This window comes from Ailuropoda melanoleuca, chromosome 14 (assembly GCF_002007445.2).
Source record: "Ailuropoda melanoleuca isolate Jingjing chromosome 14, ASM200744v2, whole genome shotgun sequence".
In the NCBI taxonomy this organism is placed as follows: Eukaryota; Metazoa; Chordata; class Mammalia; order Carnivora; family Ursidae; genus Ailuropoda; species Ailuropoda melanoleuca.
The window spans coordinates 98,792,525-98,814,499 of NC_048231.1; the positions used below are offsets into that span (position 1 = coordinate 98,792,525).

The following is a 21,975-nucleotide window of genomic DNA, read 5'->3' on the forward strand; positions in this document are numbered from 1 at the left end:
CAAGATTTTGTTAGAGGGCTGATCTTTGAGATCTAGTCAGGTGTTGAGCTGAATTAGAGTTGTTTTGATACTCAGTTTGCTTCAAATATCATGTGTGTGGGATCAGGTCTTTCCTTCCAGGAGAGATTTGGGATCTGAGCAGGAAGACCTCATCAGATAAAATAACTTTTGTACATCAAAGGACAATATCCCGAGAGTGAAAACACAACCCACAGAATGGAAGAAAATTTTGCAAATCATATTTGGTAAAAGACTGATGTCCAGAATATGTAAAGAGGACTCAACAACAACAACAAAGACAAGCCAATGCAAAAACAGGCGAAGGACTTGAAGAGACATTTCTCCAGAGAAGATAACAAATAATCATTAAGCATATGAAAAGATGCTCAATATCATTTCTCATCAGGGAAATGGAATCAAAACCAAAATGATTTTAGTTTACACCACTAGGATGGCCATAATAAGAAATTTTAGGGAAGATGTTGAGAAATCAGAACACTCATACATTGCTAGTGGGAATGTAAAATGGTATAGCTGCTATGGAAAACAATCTGGCACTTCCTCAAAAAAGTAATCATAGAGTTACCATATGGGCCAGTAATTCTAGTCTTAAGTATATATGGGAGAATTAAAAACGTGTGTTCACATAAAACTTGTACACAAATGTTCATAGCTGCACTATGCACAATAATCAAAGGTAGAAACAACCCACGTGTCCACCAACAGAAAATGGATAAACAGAATGTGGTGTATCTGTACATGGAATATTAATCAGCTATAGGAGGAAACAAGCACTGATATGTGCTATAATATGGATGGACCTTGAAAAACAATGTGAAATCAGACAGAAAAGATCACATATGTCTGATTCCATTTATGTAAAATGTCCAGAATAAGCAAATTCATAGAGACAGAATGCCACAGGCTTGGGTAAGGGGTAAATGAGGAGGAACTGCTTAATGGGTACAAAGTTTCTTTTCAGAGTAATGAAAATATTCTGGAATTAAATAATGACAGTCGAACAACATTGTGAACATATTAAAACCACTCAACAGTATGCTTTAAAACGATTAAAATAGTAAATTTTATCTAATTAAAAAAATTTTAAGTCAGAATTACAGATATACACTTGAAAATCATCTATGTAAAAACAGTCATAAAGTCATAGAAATGGGTATAATTGCTCAGAGAATTAAGAGAGGACCAAGACCTAAAACCTAGAGACAGCAAAATACTCTGTGTGTGTGTGTGTGTGTGTGTGTGTGTGTGTGTGTGTGTGTGAAATTACAATCAGGTTATGCCAGAGGTTCCATTGAAATAAAAACAAACAGACCACAACTGACTATTACTGAATTCTTTCTTCCTTGATTTGAAACAAGTAAAAAGTAAGATTCTTTGGAAATCAAAAGGAAACTAGGTTCTATATCAATGTCCCAAAAACTTCAACAACAAACGGTACCTGTCGGTAACTGCCATGAAACTGAGCAGCAAGGTATTGAAAAGAGCCATCAGTTCTTTCTGGAGTTGTTGCCTGACGGCAGTCCGGATATCATCTGTTTCCTCTCGTGCCTGTGACTCCGTCAAAACTAGCAGGTCTAGTAGTGGGTTTGGACTCTAAAAAATAATATTTGTAAAAAACGTATTAACTCTCTAATAGAGCTGTGTTGTTTCCTACAAAGATTTTTGTTACATATCGTGTTCTGGATTACCTAAGAGTTATATTACCTAGCCAGTAGGTATGCGTCTCTAGTGCATCAACAGAGATGCTATGTTCTAAACTCAAAAGGTGCTTCATATGTTATCTTGACAAAAGAACAGCACACCTATTATAGAAAACGGAGTATAATATAGAGAAGCACGATCAGAAAAATGAAAACCACACACGATCACACAGAGAGAGCCGCTATTAGTGTACTGGTGCACACTCTTCTTTTTGTGTGCGTACAGACATAAACACAATTATAATTCCATATTTTTAACAAAACTGAGATCAAGTGAAAAAACCCACCACTGTGATACCTTTTTTAACTTAGTATTATCAGTATTTCTTCAAAAAATTATTTTAATATCTGATTATTTTTCAATCATAAGGATTTACCACACCAACTACCAAAGGAATAGGTGATTTCTAATTTTGCTGAACTGTGCAGAAGGGTGTTCAACTCTGATTATACGTCTGAATTTTAAGCAATAATATTATTAAATCAAATAGCTTTAATAGTTTTAATGCTTTCAACATATATTGCCATATTGTCTCTGCAAAATATATACCAGTACATATGACCAAGCAGGGTGGGAGAAGACCCACGGTATCCACACCAAAGCTGAGCATTATTACTATTGTAATCTTCTCCAATTCGATAGGCGGATAAAAAAAACTAGTATCGCTTAAATTTTTTCCTGCTTTCCAACTTTAAAAAAATGTAGCTAAAGCAATGTGATGCAATTATTTTTAATAATACTAAGTAGAAAATGTTATATTAACAAACAGCATTAAAGATATATAAAATAGTTATTGATCACCTATAATGTCATAGGCAGTTGCTAAAAAGAAAAAGAAAACAAGATTCCACTTTTTGACTAAACTAGAAGATGTGCATTTATTATTTTACAGATGGGCAAACGGGTTTATAAAAAGGTTACATAACTTGTCCAAAGTCACACGAATGAACAAAGCAAGGATTCAACCTGAGAATCATCTTACTTCAAAGCTATTTAATATTCTGTCCCCCATATTATGTCACATCAATCCTACTATTACAACATACAAAAAGAGATAAAATCAAAATGTAATTACTATTGTTATGAAATCTTTCACCTAAACAACTCAATTCAAAAATAATTGCATTCTTTTTGCGGAAATGAAAAAAAATGGGAAGAAAATTCTAGGTTGTTTATATTATGCAGTACATACAGAATACTTCAATCGGGTACACACAATTATAAAGACTACAACTGAGAGTAGAAAGTACTGGGGACAGGTGTTTTGCTTTTAACTTACTTTACTATGTTTCACACCTAAGCAGCATTTTTTTTCAGCCTTCCTTTCATCCTGAACAAGAAGTACCTCATTTGGATCAAATAAAATTACATAAAACATGACTACAACTTCTATGTTTTATATAGGAATAAAACAATCAAAATACACATTTAATAAAATCATAAAAATAAATATACATACTCTACAGTATTCTTAGACCCAAAAGCCAAAGGCTGACTTATACCCACCTTCCCTCCAACTCCCATAAATACTGACAAAATAAGTAAGTGGTTTTTAATGTAAACTCCATCTTGGTAAAATATAATTCTACTACCCTGATATACCCATACAAATTAAATAGAAACTCCTGATTGATAGATTAATATAAAGTTACAGTACGTATACACCTAAAACTAAAATTCTTCCCAAAAATCTCATGTTAATAACTTGTTTATGCTAGTACTTGCTGAGACTTTTTCCCTTTCTAACACATTTTAGATTTACATGCTAATATTAAGATTCAGTGAACCACAACATCGCTTCTAAAATATGGGATGAATTACCATTCCTCACATATAACAGAGAGAAGAGATGTCTCTCTACTGATGCCTACTGATCTCAAGTGCTTAATCATACGTGAAGGTTTTATCTTTTAGACATTAGTATTCAATCCCAATTTTAAACCAACTACCATTACCATTACTTTGTCACCGCCACCTCCAAAAAGCAACAATTTCTACAATGAGGGCCCATTTTCTTTACCCACACAGTTACCACTCATCACATCCAGTTTACCATCCATCAGCAACCTACAACAATAGGACATCCAATGCCCTCCATGAACTCTGAGTGCACATGTGCCTGTGAAAGTCAGCCAACAAAGACAGACATACGCTGTTTAGTTTTGAATAGCCTCCCCCCCAAAAAAAATTATGGCCCCACTTTAATGACCTTCCATCAAAAAACTCTTTCTGAAAAAAGGTATTCAAACTCAGCATTTCTAGGTTATTTTATATATATTAATAAAATTATCATTACATTAAAATGTAAATTAGTGGTGTCATAAATTCCTAAAGTGCCTAAAATGTTTGTAATAAATGGATGTTCTGATAAAACATACAAATTTTTCACAAGAGAAAGTTTCTCAATCTTCCCTCAGTAAGTTAGCTGATTTTTCTTTATACTTCCTATTTGCATTCTTCTGCCTGATCAAGTATTAAAGTATTTTGCCTAATTTTACTGGTTTTTGCCATGGCTTTCATATACTTTTTCACATTATGTCCATATATTCAAAACAATTCCTTTGGAAATACTATCTTACTGCCTTCTTCAATCATCTCTCACTTATTTTACCCATTTCAGATGATTAAAAGGCATTTGACTTTATACTGAATGTTACTCTTTACGAAACACTTAATCACTTAATCCTTGCAGCATGACAGAGAGTAAACTCTCTTAATAGTGGATGCTTAAGTCCACTGCTCACCTTTTGCTCACTCTACTGTTATTTATAACACCAAGTAAAAGCTTTCCGAAGACAGCCCTAATACCATACAAAGTCAAATAAATGTATTTAAATACACCAAAAATCCTTCTTTAAAACTGCATTAAAATTACAGTACAATCATGTAGAAATTTCATTTTAATTTCAAAACTATCAATAAATTATACGATATGCATTATCATTGCTTCTTGGCCTTTTGCCTAAGATCAAGTGTATACAATATGCATCAGCACTCATGACATATTATAAAATTCATAACAAATGTAAAGTTTTAACTATAGGTACATAATTTAGGTAAATATATTTTAATATGCATCATTATTTTTCTACTGTATATACCACGTAGAAAGTCTTCTAAGCAAACATTCAATTATTACACAGAGTTTTAAGAAAAGATTCTACCTAAGCCCACTATAACTGCTATTTTCACAACCAAAGCAACCATAACTCTCAGAATACAAAAACTTCAACATAAGGAGGAGACTGCTTTAGAAATTATTCTTTTTTAAAAAAGACTAAAAAGATTATGAAGTTATAAAAAATTTATAGATCAAAAATCGATTTATAAAAAAACTCAGAGGAAAAGCTTTGTAAGACTCTTTTAATAATATTTTAATATCCAATCTCTAAAATATTTAAGCATGCCTAAAAGCTGAAGGAGGAACTATAGTAACATAAGGTTTTACTGTTTTGCTTTATTAAAAATGGTCAGAAAGTAACTGCTTCCAAATGCTTTAATTTTTTTTAACAATTAAATGATACAAGAAAATCAAAGTACAGTAAATATGGTACTTTGAAATCATCCTCAAGAACATAACAGGAGAGTAAAACTGATTAAGTCTATGTATTCTGGGAGTTCAATCATCTTATTAAGGCTTCATTTATTAATCATGTACTTTAAGGAAGTTAGTCCATCATCTCTCATTTGTGTTATAAATATTTTTCTCAGTTTATCATGTCTTTTTAACTATATTTAAAGTATTTCTTGCCATTCATACAGAAGCCAATAAAACTCACACATAAATACCCTCCCACTGGATAACTATTTCATTGTTAAGTTATACAAATTGAAAATAAAGTTAATCTGAAAGAAAAAATGGCCAGAGAAAAATATAAAAAATGAAGTTTACTAAAGAAAAACTTGCTATGATAATTTAAGAGTGTAGTTCTTCAGAAAACATAGGCATATCAAAGAACATAATACAAAATCCAGTCAGAGTCATGTACATATAGGACCTTGTTTATGGTATTTTGGGCTTATTTTACGTTCCTATCCGATCTACCCCTTTCATCTCCTAGCTTCGGTTAGTTATGTTATTTCTGCTTTTCATCTTTCATAACATTTAAATTGCATTCCAGGACCATAATTTCCACACTTAGTCATAGTCCTACAGGTGTGTGTATGAAAGAGACTGAGAGAGAGAGAGAGAGACAGAGACAGAGACAGAGAGACAGAGAGCTGCCTTCTCCAACCTCCTTGCCCGTTACCACTCTAGGCCAAGCCATCATCATCCTTCCTCTGGGTTACCGTAGGCCTCCCAGCCTCCACCCATGCCACCTATGGTTCCAGAGACAGCTGCTACCATGATCTTCTTAAACTTAAGTCACATCATGTAACTCTTCTGCTCAAAACCCTCCACCAGCTTCCTCTCTCATGTAGGTTAAGCACCATAGCCTACAAGGTTCTATTTGAGCTTGATTCTGAATATCCTTCTGATGTCATCTCCTACTCTATTCACCCTGTTGCTGCCACATAGACCTCTAGTTGTTTTTCAAACATGGCCCTGACAACTAAGTGCTTTTGCATTGTTTTCTTCTCTGGCGAGAACACTCTTCCCTTCGATACCTATATGGTTGACTCCCACACTAAACTCAGTGCCCTGGCCAAATGTTAGTCAAAGAAGTGAGCCTTCTCTGACCATAATGTCTAAAGTAACATACCACCATGCCTGCCTAGCCTGCCTTCTTATCTATGTTTCCTTATCACACTTATTGCTCCCACCTGCAGAACATCTTTGTTTTCTGTCCATTCCACCCCACTAGAATTTACTCCATGAAGACAGGTTTTTTTGTCTTATTCACTGCCATGTTATTTTTATGTAGTCATATTTACAGATTTCTTTCTTTATAAGTTCTACCTTACCTAACTTCATGGAAAAATCTTCTCTACTCCAAAGTTTTAAGTAAACACTTTCATACAACATGAAGACTACTTTACTAAACACGGGCTATATAGAAATTATGTTTTTTCATTATATAGCATTATTAATTTTTACAAATAAATCATATGTCAGACCTAAAATCCAATTCCTTAATAACACTTACATGTCTAAGAAGTAATTCTAGAAGCCAATTTAGAAGTTCTACTGATGAGTTTTTTCTTTGTTCCTTCAATAACTTATTTAAAAAATGTATGATATCTATTAGCAGCTTCTCATCTTCAGTGCAAGCAGGAAGCACCTGTAAAAACCTACAATAAAAAAGACAATTATGGTTTCTAGCTCTTTACAGTAAGTGGTGTGCTGACGAATATTTAACAATCAGGTAAGGGGTGGGATGATTTCTTGTGATTGCCAATTTTGATAGTGTAAATATTCCCCCATTGCCGACTGCAAGCCACCCACATAACACACAGTTGTGGACAGACGCACAGCAGCACACCACTGTATGACATTTTCACAACACAGATATAATAGACACAACCGCAAGAACACAGGTATCAGTAAAATGTAAAATAATCAGGAAGTGATGATATTTGCATAATTGTTACCTTTATTTTTCTTATAACTTATTTAACTGTAAGTTTGTGCAATTTCATTTTTAAGAATGGCTGTGTTTTAACAACTAACTTACAAAAATCCTGATATTCAACTGCCAGCTCTCTCACAAGGAAGTACTGGCTGATTCCAACACACACCAAAGGAAAAGCCAAATTAGGTATCTGAATTGTCAGAGATCCATTTTGAGTTCACATTTCGGAAATTCATTTAACCTCACATTTTGAAAACTGCACACATTATGTTTAATAGAAAGTTACACATCTTACACTAAATTTACATGAAGATTAACATGTAAAACTGCTGGCAATGGCTGCTTGTCAGTCTTATTTGTTTCAAATGCAGCCATCTGCTACCAGCTAAACATGTTAAATTTACAAGCTAGGGCCTTCCCAATAACTACTAAAGGATCTCCACATGGCAATCAACTTCATGAAATTAAGGGTAAAAAGAAAAATGAGATAATTTTCTTAAGAACAAAACAAAAGCAAAACAAAATAAAATGGCCCACTGCAGGTGTACCAAACCTTTTAGTCAATCCATTGATGTCTCTCTCGGCTCTCTTATAATGTGGACAGGAATAAACATTCACTTTGTTCAACCATGTCTTATCCTAATCATCTACTTTTGTGAGCTGGCAAAATAAAATTTTCTACAATCGGATATAAAAACTGTGCTGTTTATTATTAATTTCCAAATGCAGTGATTTAGAAATTTTTTCTCTTTTGCTATTACTAGATATTTACTACACGTAATAAAAATCCCAGAGTTTTTCTTACTGAAAAAAACATTTCTCTAATGACAGCAACAAAAAGAATACATGCTCTTATCTTTAAAGATGTGGAGATAAACCCAAATACGATTCAACCCTGCTCTTTGAAACTGGAAGCCTTAAGCTGTATATACTGACCTGTTCAGCGTGGTGTGCCAAGACAAGGACTTCAAGGTAACCCCACATAGGCCAGCACCACACTTTAAAGACAATCTGTCATTCAGAAGATAAAAACTCATCCTCGTGACAGCAGCCCTCACTTCCCTGTGGGCTGCAGCCTCGACAATGGAATGAAGACAGTCCTTCAGCCCACTAGCTGTGTGTGTCATCTTCAGAGCAAGGGTGTCCTCTGTGGATAACTTCAATGTATCTGAAAATCTAAACAAAAAGAAACAAAGGAAGAACAACATAAAACTATTTAAATAAAAGCACACATTTATGTTTATTATAAACTCTCTCCAAAAAGTTCTGCTTTATCTTCATTTTAAAGGCTGATTCGGGGCCAAAAGAAAATCTGGTATATATTTGTCAATTAGAGTTTTATGTTTGCATCCTAAGCGTTTGTACTGACATTTTCCTGCTTACAGAAATATAACTTTTATTCAAACAAGAAAGAAATGACAGATCAGAATATTAAGATATTCCAAAATAATCTTCATCATCATCATAGTAATAATAACATTTATACATAAACTCACTGAACTTTGACTCTAATCCAGATTACTTTTCCTAGAGATTTATATCTATTAACTAACCAAACTTGAGGTGCCTCGGTGGCTCAGTTGGTTAAGGTCTCACTCTTGATTTCAGCTAACTTCATGATCTCAGGGTCATGAGATCGAGCCCTGTGTCAGGCTCCATGCTGGGTATGGAACCTGCTTAATATCCTCTCTCTGCTCTCCCTCTACACCTCCCTGACCCCAGCCCCCCATCACACTTCTGTGTGTGCACCCTCTCTCTGAAAAAAATAAAATAAAAATTTAAAAGATAACTAAAAAACTTTATATAATCTCTAAAACAGCATAAAGCACAAGCTTTTTAATTTAAATTTCCTTGTGTGATAGTTTCTAAAAAATAATGAACACATGTAATCTTTAAAACAAAGTAAAAATTATAATCTTCAGTGGAAAAAACAGAATCAGATGATAATAAGTAAAAAAGCCACTTGACCTAAAGGAAAAATAAAATCAAACTAGTTACTTATAATTTGTTAAATATGAACACTTTTTCAACTAAACATAACAGCTTACTCTTGGATTTTAGATTCAGAATTCATTTGCTTCAACAGATTATCACTCCCATGATACCAGGACAAATTCCAAGCTATTCTCAGCATGTCTGAGACCGGCTTCAAGGCCAAACAATCAGCAGATAATGGCAAAACTATGGAGTAAGGACTCACAGCGTGGTGGCCAACTACACGCACTGGTAGATGATACCTAAAGAAACGTAAACGAATAGTTACGAACTTAGAAATTTTTAAACACTACTATAAGCGGATGAGCTATAAATGAGGGCTAGTTCTCACAATAATATGGAGATCACTCCCAGAGCCCCTATTTTGAACAGTTATCATGCTGTACATAGTATTTCAATTATTCTTTTGCCATCCTCTAAACTCCCAAAAATACTTTTTATTTATTTATTTATTTATTTGGCTTATTATAACATCTTTATTATGGAAGGGCATTGCAAGGTGAGAAGTTGTTCTGATCTCTACAGGGCTCCTCGTGAGTTTTTTTTTTTAATTCTTTATATACTTTATTTTATTTTTATTTTTTATAATAATATTTTTTTATTATATTTGTTAGTCACCATACAGTACACCCCTGGTTTTTGAAGTAAAGTTCCATGATTCATTAGTTGCGTATATATTTGCAAAGGACACCACAGATAAAGGACTGGTATCCAAGATCTACAAAGAACTTCTCAAACTCAATACACTAGAAACAAATAAACAAATCAATAAAATGGGCAGAAGATATGAACAGACACTTTTCCAATGAAGACATACAAATGGCTAACAGACACATGAAAAAATGTTCAAAATCATTAGCCATCAGGGAAATTCAAATCAAAACCACACTGAGATACCACCTTACGCCAGTTAGAATGGCAAAGATAGACAAGGCAAGAAACAACAATTGTTGGAGAGGATGTGGAGAAAGGGGATCCCTCCTACATTGTTGGTGGGAATGCAAGTTGGTACAGCCACTCTGGAAAACAGTGTGGAGGTCCCTTAAAAAGTTAAAAATTGAACTACCCTATGACCCAGCCATTGCACTACTGGGTGTTTACCCCAAAGATACAGACGTAGTGAAGAGAAGGGCCATATGCACCCCAATGTTCATAGCAGCATTGTCCACAATAGCTAAATCGTGGAAGGAGCCGAGATGCCCTTCAACAGATGACTGGATTAAGAAGATGTGGTCCATATATACAATGGAATATTACTCAGCTATCAAAAAGAACAAATTCTCAACATTTGCTGCAACATGGACGGCACTGGAGGAGATAATGCTAAGTGAAATAAGTCAAGCAGAGAAAGACAATTATCATATGGTTTCACTCATCTATGGAAAATAAGAAGTAGGAAGATCGGTAGCAGAAGAAAGGGATAAAGAAAGGGGGGATAATCAGAAGGGGGAATGAAGCATGAGAGACTATGGACTCTGAGAAACCAAAAATACTTTTTAAACTCTTGCGTGAAGACTTCTTTATTCTGTGTTGTATTAGAGTTGTTAGCAGAGATGACTAAAGCCCCTTCAGGTCAAGGCCTGTGGCTACACTGAGCCACACATAAAAGGTAGGTCATGAGTGCCTACTTTATGCCAAACACTGTGTATTAACCACCATTCATTCAGTTATATGCATGGCACTGATACCCATTGTACAGATGATCAAAATGAGTACTAAAGAGACTAAATGAATTGCCTTCTGTTCACAGGAATCACTAAATGACAAAATCACAACTTAATATTTTTACCTGCACACAGCTGTATCATCAATAAACTCAACCACTATGTGTCACCAAGAAGACCCAGAAATATTTTTAGATCTAAGAACAGACGCAATAGCAACAGCTCTTAAACCAGTCCAAATTAATTTAACAGTGTTTATACTGTCCTTGCACGTTCACAAGTTAAAAAAAAATTTTGCTAAAAAAAAAAATCCTAAACCCCTAATTCACATATTTGTGACTAATATTAGATAAATACAATTGGGTAAGATTTCTCAGGGCAACTTTACTGTGCTTTTTCATTTTATGTGTCTCAATAAACAAGCTATGGGAGAGTTCTACATATAAATCAGGCTGATTAGTTTAAGAAAATACTTCTTAAAAATTGAAATTTTCCACAAAAGTAACCAAGAATCCTTAGATAAATGGTTAACTCTAGGTCTCAGATAGGGAAATGAGGTAATTCTTGGATATTTCTTTGTGCTAGAACATAAGTAAATACTAACAGATTCGTGGTGCCTTAACAAGCACGGAGCCCACTTGAAAGGACTTGCACTGAATAAAAAACGACAAGCAACTGATCAATGGGGAATTCTTCAGTACATTAGAAAATGAACTGCAAATTAAGCCTAAAGAACAAGAAGGAAGAAAGGAATGAAAAGTGCAGGGTAATACATCACAACCAGTTTGAAAAACCAGTATACATCCACCAGACAGGCAACAATTTTTAAAATGACAACATTACTGTGAGTAGAGGAGTAACAAAACCCTTGGTTCTTCTCTACAGACAAATTTTATCTTGAGCTAATTCTGGCCCTTCACCCCAGGACAACCAAATAGATATGGAATGTCAACAATATCACTAAGCTGTTGTTTGTACTTACAATAAAAATGACTCTCACGTCTGGGCTGGGAGGTGTGGGAATAAACCGTAAATGCATGATGGGAAGCCACAGCTCCGAGCAACCCTGAGTGTTGCAGCTCTTTTGTGGGGTCCTGGAAACTACGCCTATGGCATACTTAACTAAAGAAGTTATTTCCTACCAGCACATGGGTCTTCTAAGCCAAGACAGCTCCCAACACCCACACATGTAATCTCATTCCAAGCAAGACCTATTATAGTTGTGTGAGTTTGATTACTTAGCCAAATCTAAAGATCATGAAGAGTGGGTGATGTCTGCAAACAAGGAATTTCACTCTTAACAACATATTTAAAAGGAACTCTTACACACTATACCAGGAAACATACACATGTTTACAGTAGTGGATACAGGGACAAAAACCCAGAATCAACCCAAATACCTTCTGACTGGAGAATGAATAAATTGTGGTGAATAAATTCAACAATAGAATATTATACAGCTATGAAAATGATTACAGTACATGTAATAACATCTACCAAATTACGGAATGTTATTTTTAAATTAATCATAGTTTTATTAAGACACGATTTACTTATCTTTAAAATACACAGATTTTCAGTTTATATATAGCCTGATGAATTTTACATTTGTATTCATTTGTGTGACCATCACTCAGAATAAAATCCAGAACGTTTCCAACATGGACGGCACTGGAGGAGATAATGTTAAGTGAAATAAGTCAAGCAGAGAAAGACAATTATCATATGGTTTCTCTCATCTATGGAACATAAGAAGTAGGAAGATCGGTAGGAGAAGAAAGGGATAAAGAAAGGGGGGGTAATGAGAAGGGGGAATGAAGCATGAGAGACTATGGACTCTGAGAAACAAACTGAGGGCTTCAGAGGGGAGGGAGGTGGGGGAATGGGATAGCCTGGTGATGGGTAGTAAGGAGGGCACACTGGGTGTTATATGCATGGTGCACTGGGTGTTATATGCAACTAATGAATCATCGAACTTTACATCAAAAACCAGGGATGTACTGTATGGTGACTAACATAATATAATAAAAAATATTATTATAATAAAAAAATAAAATAAAAAGGCAACCAAATACCAAAAAAAAAAAAAAAATCCAGAACGTTTCCATCCCTTTGGAAAGTTTCTTTGTTACCTTTTTGTGTCAATTACTCCCCTTGCTCTCCTCCAAGAGGTAATTACTATTTTGGATATAATTGGAAAAACTGGATCATGTTACAGAATTATTTTTAATTTTCTTAGATGTGATCGTGCATGGTACAGTGGTTATATAGGAGAATGCCCTTAATTTAAGGAGGTACATGCTGGGATAATTAGGAGAGAAGTAAAATTATGTCTGAAACTTATTTTCAAATGCGTCACAGAAAAATTACATCTAAACAAATAAATGCATTGAGAGAAAGAGAGAAAAAGAAACTAAGCCCCTGCGTTGACAACTGCTGAATCTAGGCTGGAGAGTAAGCACACGTTTACTGTTTAGTTCTTTGAATTTTCTATACACCTGAACCACATTCAGATGGAAAGATGGGGATGGGGATGGGGACATGCATTTATTGAACTCTCTCCGGAGCACCACTGTGAGGAAACATTAAAGCGCTGCAAGCCATGTGATTTAAATACCAGATGAACCTTCCTGAAACATTTTACCTTCAAAAAAAGTCAAAACAAAAATCATTTACCTTCTAAAAACTGAAACAGGCAAACTGAAGACCGATGGTGAAGAAGGCTTATTGGAAGGATTAACAGACCTATTTCATTAAAAACATACACACACAAAAGGAAAGAAATAAATGAGTAAACCATGGTTTTATCCAACAAATACAATTTGCTCCCTGACTGAATCTCCAAATAAGAGTTAAAATTGGCTCTATCACTTGTATAGTTAACAACACATTTCCTACTACCTAGATTTGTTTCTAAAGAGTAAATTAGTGCTTAGGAAGTCCATATAATAAATGATTCATATAATGTGGACACTGTACTGGCAGGTGAATCTATGTCCCCCTCCCACTGGATTCTGCTCAAGGTCAGTGTTAATCAGATATTACCATCCTAAACATCTTCTCAAAGGTTTTTAAACAAAATATTAAAGAAAAAACACATGACATCGAGAGTATATACTAAAAAATGTATTAATGACAAAATTACTGCAGTAATCTTTTAATTTTATGCTTAGTAATGTTCAAATTAAAAGTTCATGAGAACTTTCCGAGCCAATAGGCTTTTTGGTACTGCTTATTCAAGTCAAAATAGAAAGCGTAGCTTCATAATTCAGAAATTTCCATGCGTTGCCATATGATTGCATCAGAAACCTTAAATAATTAAGAGTAAAAAAGTTCTACAATTCTTATAGCTTACCACATATCCATTCTTGATACTTCATCAAATAACAGAAGACAAAATAAGGCTCCGACTTCAGTCACAACAGCACAATTTTCATGAAATATCAATGAAACTAAGAAATAAAAAGCATAACTTCATGAAATATTGTTACCTCTAGAAAAACGAACTTCACATCTAAAATATCTTAACTCCAAGGGAAGAGATGTCATTCTCAGAGAACTGCGACATGAGCCCAGACACACTGACATATGTGGATCACCAGGAGGGCTGGTTAAAACAGAACTCCTGCTTCAGCAGCTGTGGGCTGCAGCCTGTGAATCCCACATGCTGCTGGTTCAGGAGACGCACCTGCAGATCCACTCACTAGATACTCTGTACTTTCAGTTTCTCGAAGAAGCAAAGTGATATAGCTTCTAGGGAGATCTGCCAAGCAAGTCCTTTACCTCCAGCTAAAGTCTGCTCATTCCAAGATCTCCAATTTGATCATTTCTGCCCATTCCTACAGACATGTAGTCATAGAACTTGATTTGCCTTCAAAACACCGTGTTTGTGTTGGTCTTGTTTTTAATTCGTGTCTTGTTTATTATAAGATAATGGAAAAGGAAACTGCTCTGAACTAGTAAGACCTAAAGCTAGCACCACCACATACTACTAGTAAAGTGGCCTGGTCAAATACTGGAGCATTAATAATCCTTAGTTTCCACCTCTGTACCAGTCCCAATGCTACGGCTTCTCATTGCTTGACAACTATGAAATTCTAATCAAATAGGTACGGTGGTGGTACCAATCATACGGGAATAACAACATAATACAGAGTTAGCAAATCCAGGAAGGTAGCAATAAGAAATTAATTTCAAAAGAAGATACTTTTTCTAACCTTAAGAAAAGGAAAATATCAACATGTAATTGACATGATTAAAAACAGCAATGAGCTAAAAAGAAAGAGAAATACATGTAAGAATTTAATTTATGATAAAGTAGACACTTCATATCAGTGGGAATAGGATGAGCTATCATATTTCCAAATACCTAAGAATTACTGCAATATAACTGCCTACAATATAAAAAAAAAAAGATTTAGATGCCTACCTTACACTATTTATCAAAATCAGTTCTATACAAAGATCTAAATTTTTTAAACAACAGTATAAACATGTTAAGAGAAAGAACAGAAGCCTATTTAGAATCCTGAATTCAGAATTGGAGAAGGCCCTCCTTTCAGGACAGGATGAAAAGCTCAGTTACTATAACAGAAAAGTTTTATATGCTTCCATAAAATAGTTAAAGCTAAAGAAAAAATAATAAATACATTAAAAAGGATACAAAGGTTTGAAGAAAATCTTAAAAAATCAGGCATAAGGTTTATATTTATGTTATATAAAGAAACTACAAGTCACTAAAAAGAAATTAAATGCAACAGAAAAATAGGCAAGTCATAGAATAAGAAATTAGAATATAATAAATACATGAAAGACAATCACCTACACTAAAAGTGTTTTTTAAAAAAATTAAACAATAATGAGATATTATTTTTGCTAATAATATTAAAGAACTTTTTTAAAAGAGACATATTCAGTGTTAGCAAGGTTATGAGGAAAATAAGCACTTTTAAATACCACTGGCGGGAATGATGTGGAGGGGAACCAAACCATATCCAGTAAAATCTCTTTGACCCAGCAATTCCAATTACAGAGTAAGCACAAGTTGATCATAAAACATGATTACTATTATAGTTAAAAATCTGAGAGAAATACTAGTATGGCAAACTGAAACTCTGAAACACTATGCAGTAGTTTTTTGATTTTGTGTTTTTTAAGAAGGCAGACTCACATGTAATAACATGGAAAGATATTCAAAATACATTTTCAGTTGAAAAAAAGCAACACAATACTTAAGTTTATAGCATAAGAAATACAACATGGGTGTAAAGAAAAGATCATTTCAAATGATACATGCCAAACACCACCTAGCACATTCTTCTTTGGGGAAACTAAGGAAAGAAAACATAAACTTCTTGCGTTTTACTTTATATTGTTCCATACTGTTCAAATTTTAACAATAAGGATGCAGAAGTTCTGCAATTATTTAAAACAAAAACAAATCGACAAAAGAAGCTTGGGTTCTTCTCTTGCCTCCACCATTATCTGGTTATGACCTTGGCCAAGTCGATAAATCTCTCTAGGTCTCAATTTCCTCACTGTAAGATGGTGTAATAAATGAGTTCTAAGTTAAGTTTTCACCATACATTTCTGACATGGGTAGGATTCCTTCATGACATAAAACTTATAATTAAAAGTAGTGTGTCTGGTAAATTATTTGTTATTCCCCTTCAATCTATTCTCCATGCTGTGGATAGAATAATCTTTCTAAAACACATACCCCTCAGTTTAATAATCTTAAATGGCTTCTCAGTGCTGTTTCCTGTGACCTACCAGGCCCTGCATGAACTGCTCTCCATGCCTCATCTCATCATATTCCCCTCATCCCAGAAGCCCCCAAAATCCAGTCATTCCTGACCAACCACCATTTCAAACGCACATTCTCTCTCACACATAACCGTGGCTCCTTCTATCTGGAAAGGAACCGTCTCTAATTGAACTATCCATTTCTGAAATTCCAGCATGGATCCACATTTCCTGGAAGCATTCTCTGATGTTTTCCCACCACCCAATCTGCTCAGGAACACTTCCCTCTGGCACCAGGAATTCCACTATTATAGATATTTTTATGCCCTACTGTGTATTTGTCAAAGTCTCCAACTCTACTGTAAGCTTCAAGAGGGTCATTTACCAAGCTCATCAATATATCCCAAGGGCCTAGTGTTGTACCTAGCACATAGCACGTACTCAATAAATATTTGCTGAGGAATGAATTTCCTGGTAGAGTACTTGATTAAAAAACTAATTTTGCCTCGACGCTTGGGTGGCTCAGTCAGTTAAACATCCGACTCTTGATTTCAGCTCAGGTTATAATCTCAGGGTTGTGGGATGGAGCCCTGAGTGGGACTCTGTGCTCAGCAGGGAACCTGCTTGAGATTCTCTCTCTCCCCCTCTTCCTCTGCCCCTCCCCCACCCTGCTCGCACACGTGTACTCTCTAAAATAAATAAATCTTTAAAAAAAAAAACAGAACTAATTTTGCCCTGAAACTAAATCCACTAATAAGAGATGCTGTAATTCATTTTCAGACTCACTGAAATAGTTCTCACAAACATCAATGAAATAGAAAAACTGTTAATACTAAAAAGGGTACAGATGATGCTTAGTGCCTTTGAATCTAGTAAGTGCTCATGAATGCTTGAATAATTAAATCAAGATTATAAATAATTAAAATCAAAATTATAAAAATAAGAATTTTAAAAATTTAAAAAGAAAAAAAAGAAAAGGTAAACTAGGAACTAAATTCTACTGAGTGAGGTTATTAAGAAGATAACTGACAGGATTAAAGAAAACTCAAGATCCACAACTGCTACTCTTCCAGATCAATCTATTAAAAATTGAAAAATTTTATACACTACTGAAGATTGCATAAGCCTGGACACACTGAGTCTGTTTAGAACTTCACCTGGTTTAGACCTTTACCAAGGCTTATGTTCGATGCTTACATTAAATAAACTGTGTCTCTTCACTTGGCAAGCAGAAGGCATCAGAAGAAACGAAAATGCTAAAATAAAATGACTATATTCTAAACTATATTCTAATAATATTTTGAACATAAATATCATTTATAATAATTAACAAGGTTAAGAATATTGAGACATTTGATCGAGATGCATCTTGTAGAATTATTTTAAAGCAGTGGCCTAAAGTTTTAAGAAAGAAAATAGCACAAAATGTTACCAAGCTCTCTACTAAGAACAGTCAGAAGGAAGAAAAAGAGAATGAAACCACATGGAATTTTTCTAAACACATTAGTAAATTACAACCAAACTGAAATGGGTTAAAAAAAAAATCACTCTTTGTAATAAACTAATGCTCAGAGTCATTCAGGATGGTCTAGCTCCCACTCCGCACAGACGGGGTGTACATTCTTACTGTCAGTTTAATGGCATAAGCAGATACCTCGCCACAAGTGAGGATGCAAAGGCACAAGCAAAAGAAGACTGTGGAAACGGATATGGGAGAGAAGGCAGTAATGACAGCAGCTGTAGCCTGCTCTCTTTACAGATAATAGGTAATTGAGCACCAAATGAAAGCCACATCAATGTGCAAAGAACAATCTGAGGCTTCAGCCTTCCTCAGCTCTGAGGTCTCCCCAGTAACGGGATTACAAGGAAATTTCCACAAAAGAAACATTTTCCATTGCAACGGATATTCTCAGCAGCATATTCACTAAAAAACTTTGTTATTCTGTTAGTAAAAGAGAAAATAAATGTGACCTACAGTTAAAGCATAATTCTTAAAGCTTAAGACTGATCTCATTATTAGCAGAATTTATTTTATTCACCTCTGAATAACAGGGTCAAAAAAGAAGACTGCTGTGAGAGGGCCATGCGCATGACCGGGTCGGCACAAAGAACTTTCCTCAAGAGCGTGAGGCATGGCTGAATCAAACATTCTATGACCTGGCCAGGAGGGAAAACACAGTTATTTTACCACCATCAATTCTAAGGCGAGATAAAATATACTATAATATTAATTTATTCTAAATTTTATGCTTTTTCATCAAAAATGTGTAAAACAAAAAAGAATTATTTTCCACTGAAAATAAGCTTCGTATATACTGCTGCTTACACATCCGAAAAAATTAAACATCAGCTTTCCTTTAGAGAGACCCCACTCTTAGAAATAAAAAAAATAAACAAGGTACTTGGTGTTAATCAGGATTTAATCTCTAAGTACTTACCCAAATTCAGCTGAATTTAGTTTCAGATCTGATTAATAAAAATACTGATTTGTAAAAAGATGTCTAGATACACTCTTAGTCTTACCTCACCATCCTGACCTACACATTCATTTAAATACTCAATTATCTTGTCAATTAAGTGTAACTTTTTCACCACAGCATGCATTTTAATATCTGTAGACAAAAAAAAACCAAGAAGTCACTATGAGTTAAAGAATATTTTTGTAGTTTTAAAAATACAAAGCAGGTATCCACAACTCAAACTGTTAAAAATAATTACACCTGGTGTTGAAATTAGACGAGGAAACTTTAAACTTTTATTCTACACACATCTGAACTATTTGAAACTTTTAAGTAACAAGCACATCTTACTTATTTTTGCAATGTGAAATTCAAAATCTATTAATAAAGAATAATTAAATCAAATAGTTCAGAGCCTAAAAACTACTAGAATTTTAAGTATACAAATGAATTCTTTTATTTTTACATGACAAGTTAATTTATTTATATTGTTTCATTGACAATTCTTCTCTTTTCCAAATCCATCACCTCAAATGTTTAGAATTATCTATAAATAATGTTAATAGCTTGCAACATGGCCATTTTTATAAAATGACCTTGGTCATTTAATAAAAACTCAGATTTCAGGGTTGCCTGGCTGGCTCAGAGAGTAGAGCATGTGACTCCTGATCTCAGGGTCATGAGTTCAAGCCCCACACTGGGCACTGAGCTTACTTAAAAAACAAACAAACAAACAAAACTCAGATTTCTAACCTCAAAACTGTTAATAGCAAATATAAAGGGTAAGGGATTATAACACACTCTATATATTTCTGAAAAACATGAACTTTTTAAATAAGCATATATACGTGACTGTGTGTGTACGTGCGTGTGTGTGTGTGTGTGTGTGTGTGTGTTTATTCACTACTATGGACAGTTTATGTTTCCCCAAAATTCATTTGCTGAAACCTAATCTCCAGTGAGATGATATGAGGAGATAGGGCCTTTGGGAGGCAATTAGGTCATGACAGTGGAGCCCTGAAGAATGGGATCAGTGCCCTTGTAAAAGAGGCCTCTTCTCCCTATGAGGACACAGGGGAAAGATGGCTGCCTATGAACCAAGAAGCCGGCTCTCACCAGACACTGAATCTGCGGGCACCTTGATCTTGGACTTCTAACCTCCAAAACTGTGAGAAATAAATTTCCATTGTTCATAAGCTACCCAGTCTGTGGTATTCTATTAGTGCAGCCTGAATATAGTAAGACATACGTACACACACACACACACACACACACACACACACACACGTACTAGAGATGTTACTAGCAACAAAATCTCTAGTTGCTTATAGATTAGTTCTAAGTATTTAACATCTCGCAAATTTTCTGAACTTGTTCTTCTATAACTCTCATTGAGAATATACATTTCAATGAGAAAAACATACAAATACACATACTGATATTGAATTAGTAGCTATGATTAGAACCACCTTTGGCTGCCACTTAAAAAAAAATAAAAAAAGTTTCCACTACCTACCAATGCAGTGTATACCAAAATTATAAGCTTTATTTTTGTAATTAACAATACTGGAAGAATATTCTCTAAAAGAGTTTTATGATTTTCTTAGCCAACACTGTCCACATTTTCTAGAGCCTTATTTTCTGTAATCTGTACCGTTATTAAAGCCACAAGTATGTTGGATATGCTTTTTCAAATTACTCTTCTCATCCCAGTTTCCACTAATGTCAGGGCAGAAACATTAAGTGAATTCCATGTTCCAGGTTAGAATCTTTCTATGTAAGTGCAAAATTATCATTTCTCTCAAATATTAAAGTATATACAACACATATAGGGAAAAATATAAAACTAACCCAAAGAATGGAAGCCTGTAGAATAACAACGCTGCAAATAAAGTTAACAATATATTTTACTAGTTGTTTTTTTAAAACAAACCTTTAAAGAAAATACAAAATTAAAATGCACTATTCTTATTTTATCTACCCACAAAGTACTTTGATTTCTTACCCAAGATGGAACTGAAAATATCATGTACTACGTAAATTGAGAAAGGAACATCCAGTTCACTATTAGAATTACATCGATATTTTAGAAGGAAGATAATTCTATCAAATGACATTCTACAGGTTAAATAATGGTAATCCTGACTAGGGGTCAGCATACTTTTTCTGAAAAGATCTAGATAGAAAATATGGTAGATTTTGCTGGTCACAAATCGTCTTTGTCACATATTCTTTATGCTTCTTTTTTTTTAGTAACTCTTTAAAAATGTTAAAATCTGGTTGTCTGAGTGGCTCAGTCAATTAAGCATCTGCCTTTGGCTCAGGTCATGATCCAGGGGTCCTGAGATCCAGCCCCATGTCGGACTCCCTGCTCAGCAGAGAGCCTGCTTCTCCCTCTCCTTCTGCCCCTCCCCCTGCTTGTGCTCTTTCTGTCTCTCTCTCTCTCAAATAAATAAAATCTTTCTAAAAAATTTTGAAAAATAAAAATGTTAAAACCATTCTTAAGGGCTATAAAAAAAAAAAAAAAAAAAACCAGGCCAAAGCCTGTACCTGGCCCCCAAAACTGCAGTTTGCAACCCCTGATACCACTGCCCACAGCTATTTAAAATTCAATTACCAGCAGTACCACAATCATGTTCCTTAAAAGACATTACCTTGCATAATCACAGCTAACTGTTCTGCAGCTGACTTTCTCAAAACAAGATCGATATCATCTGAGGTAAAGATTTCATATACTTTTTCAACAGTCTCCAACTGAAAACCAGAGGGGGGAAAAAAAAGAAATTATTTTCATCTACTTCCAATTGTCCAATAAAATTTTATAATTCATACCATAAGAACAAAAGCTCCAAAGTCCACTTACTTAAGTGATATATT

At 34.5% G+C, this 21,975-nt stretch overlaps 1 protein-coding gene across 1 annotated transcript in view; it reads right to left on the minus strand.

The window, feature by feature from the left end:
• Nucleotides 1-21,975, minus strand: part of RTTN (rotatin) — a 145,905-nt gene that overhangs the window by 75,538 nt on the left and 48,392 nt on the right. The window contains exons 19-27 of the mRNA XM_034642215.1: nt 21,753-21,852; nt 19,163-19,251; nt 18,679-18,796; nt 14,250-14,346; nt 13,571-13,639; nt 9,284-9,472; nt 8,172-8,411; nt 6,810-6,954; nt 1,460-1,614 (exon numbers count right to left, since the gene is read on the minus strand). Of these exons, the coding sequence (XP_034498106.1) occupies nt 1,460-1,614; nt 6,810-6,954; nt 8,172-8,411; nt 9,284-9,472; nt 13,571-13,639; nt 14,250-14,346; nt 18,679-18,796; nt 19,163-19,251; nt 21,753-21,852 (1,202 nt within the window). The remainder of the gene's footprint in view (nt 1-1,459; nt 1,615-6,809; nt 6,955-8,171; nt 8,412-9,283; nt 9,473-13,570; nt 13,640-14,249; nt 14,347-18,678; nt 18,797-19,162; nt 19,252-21,752; nt 21,853-21,975) is intronic.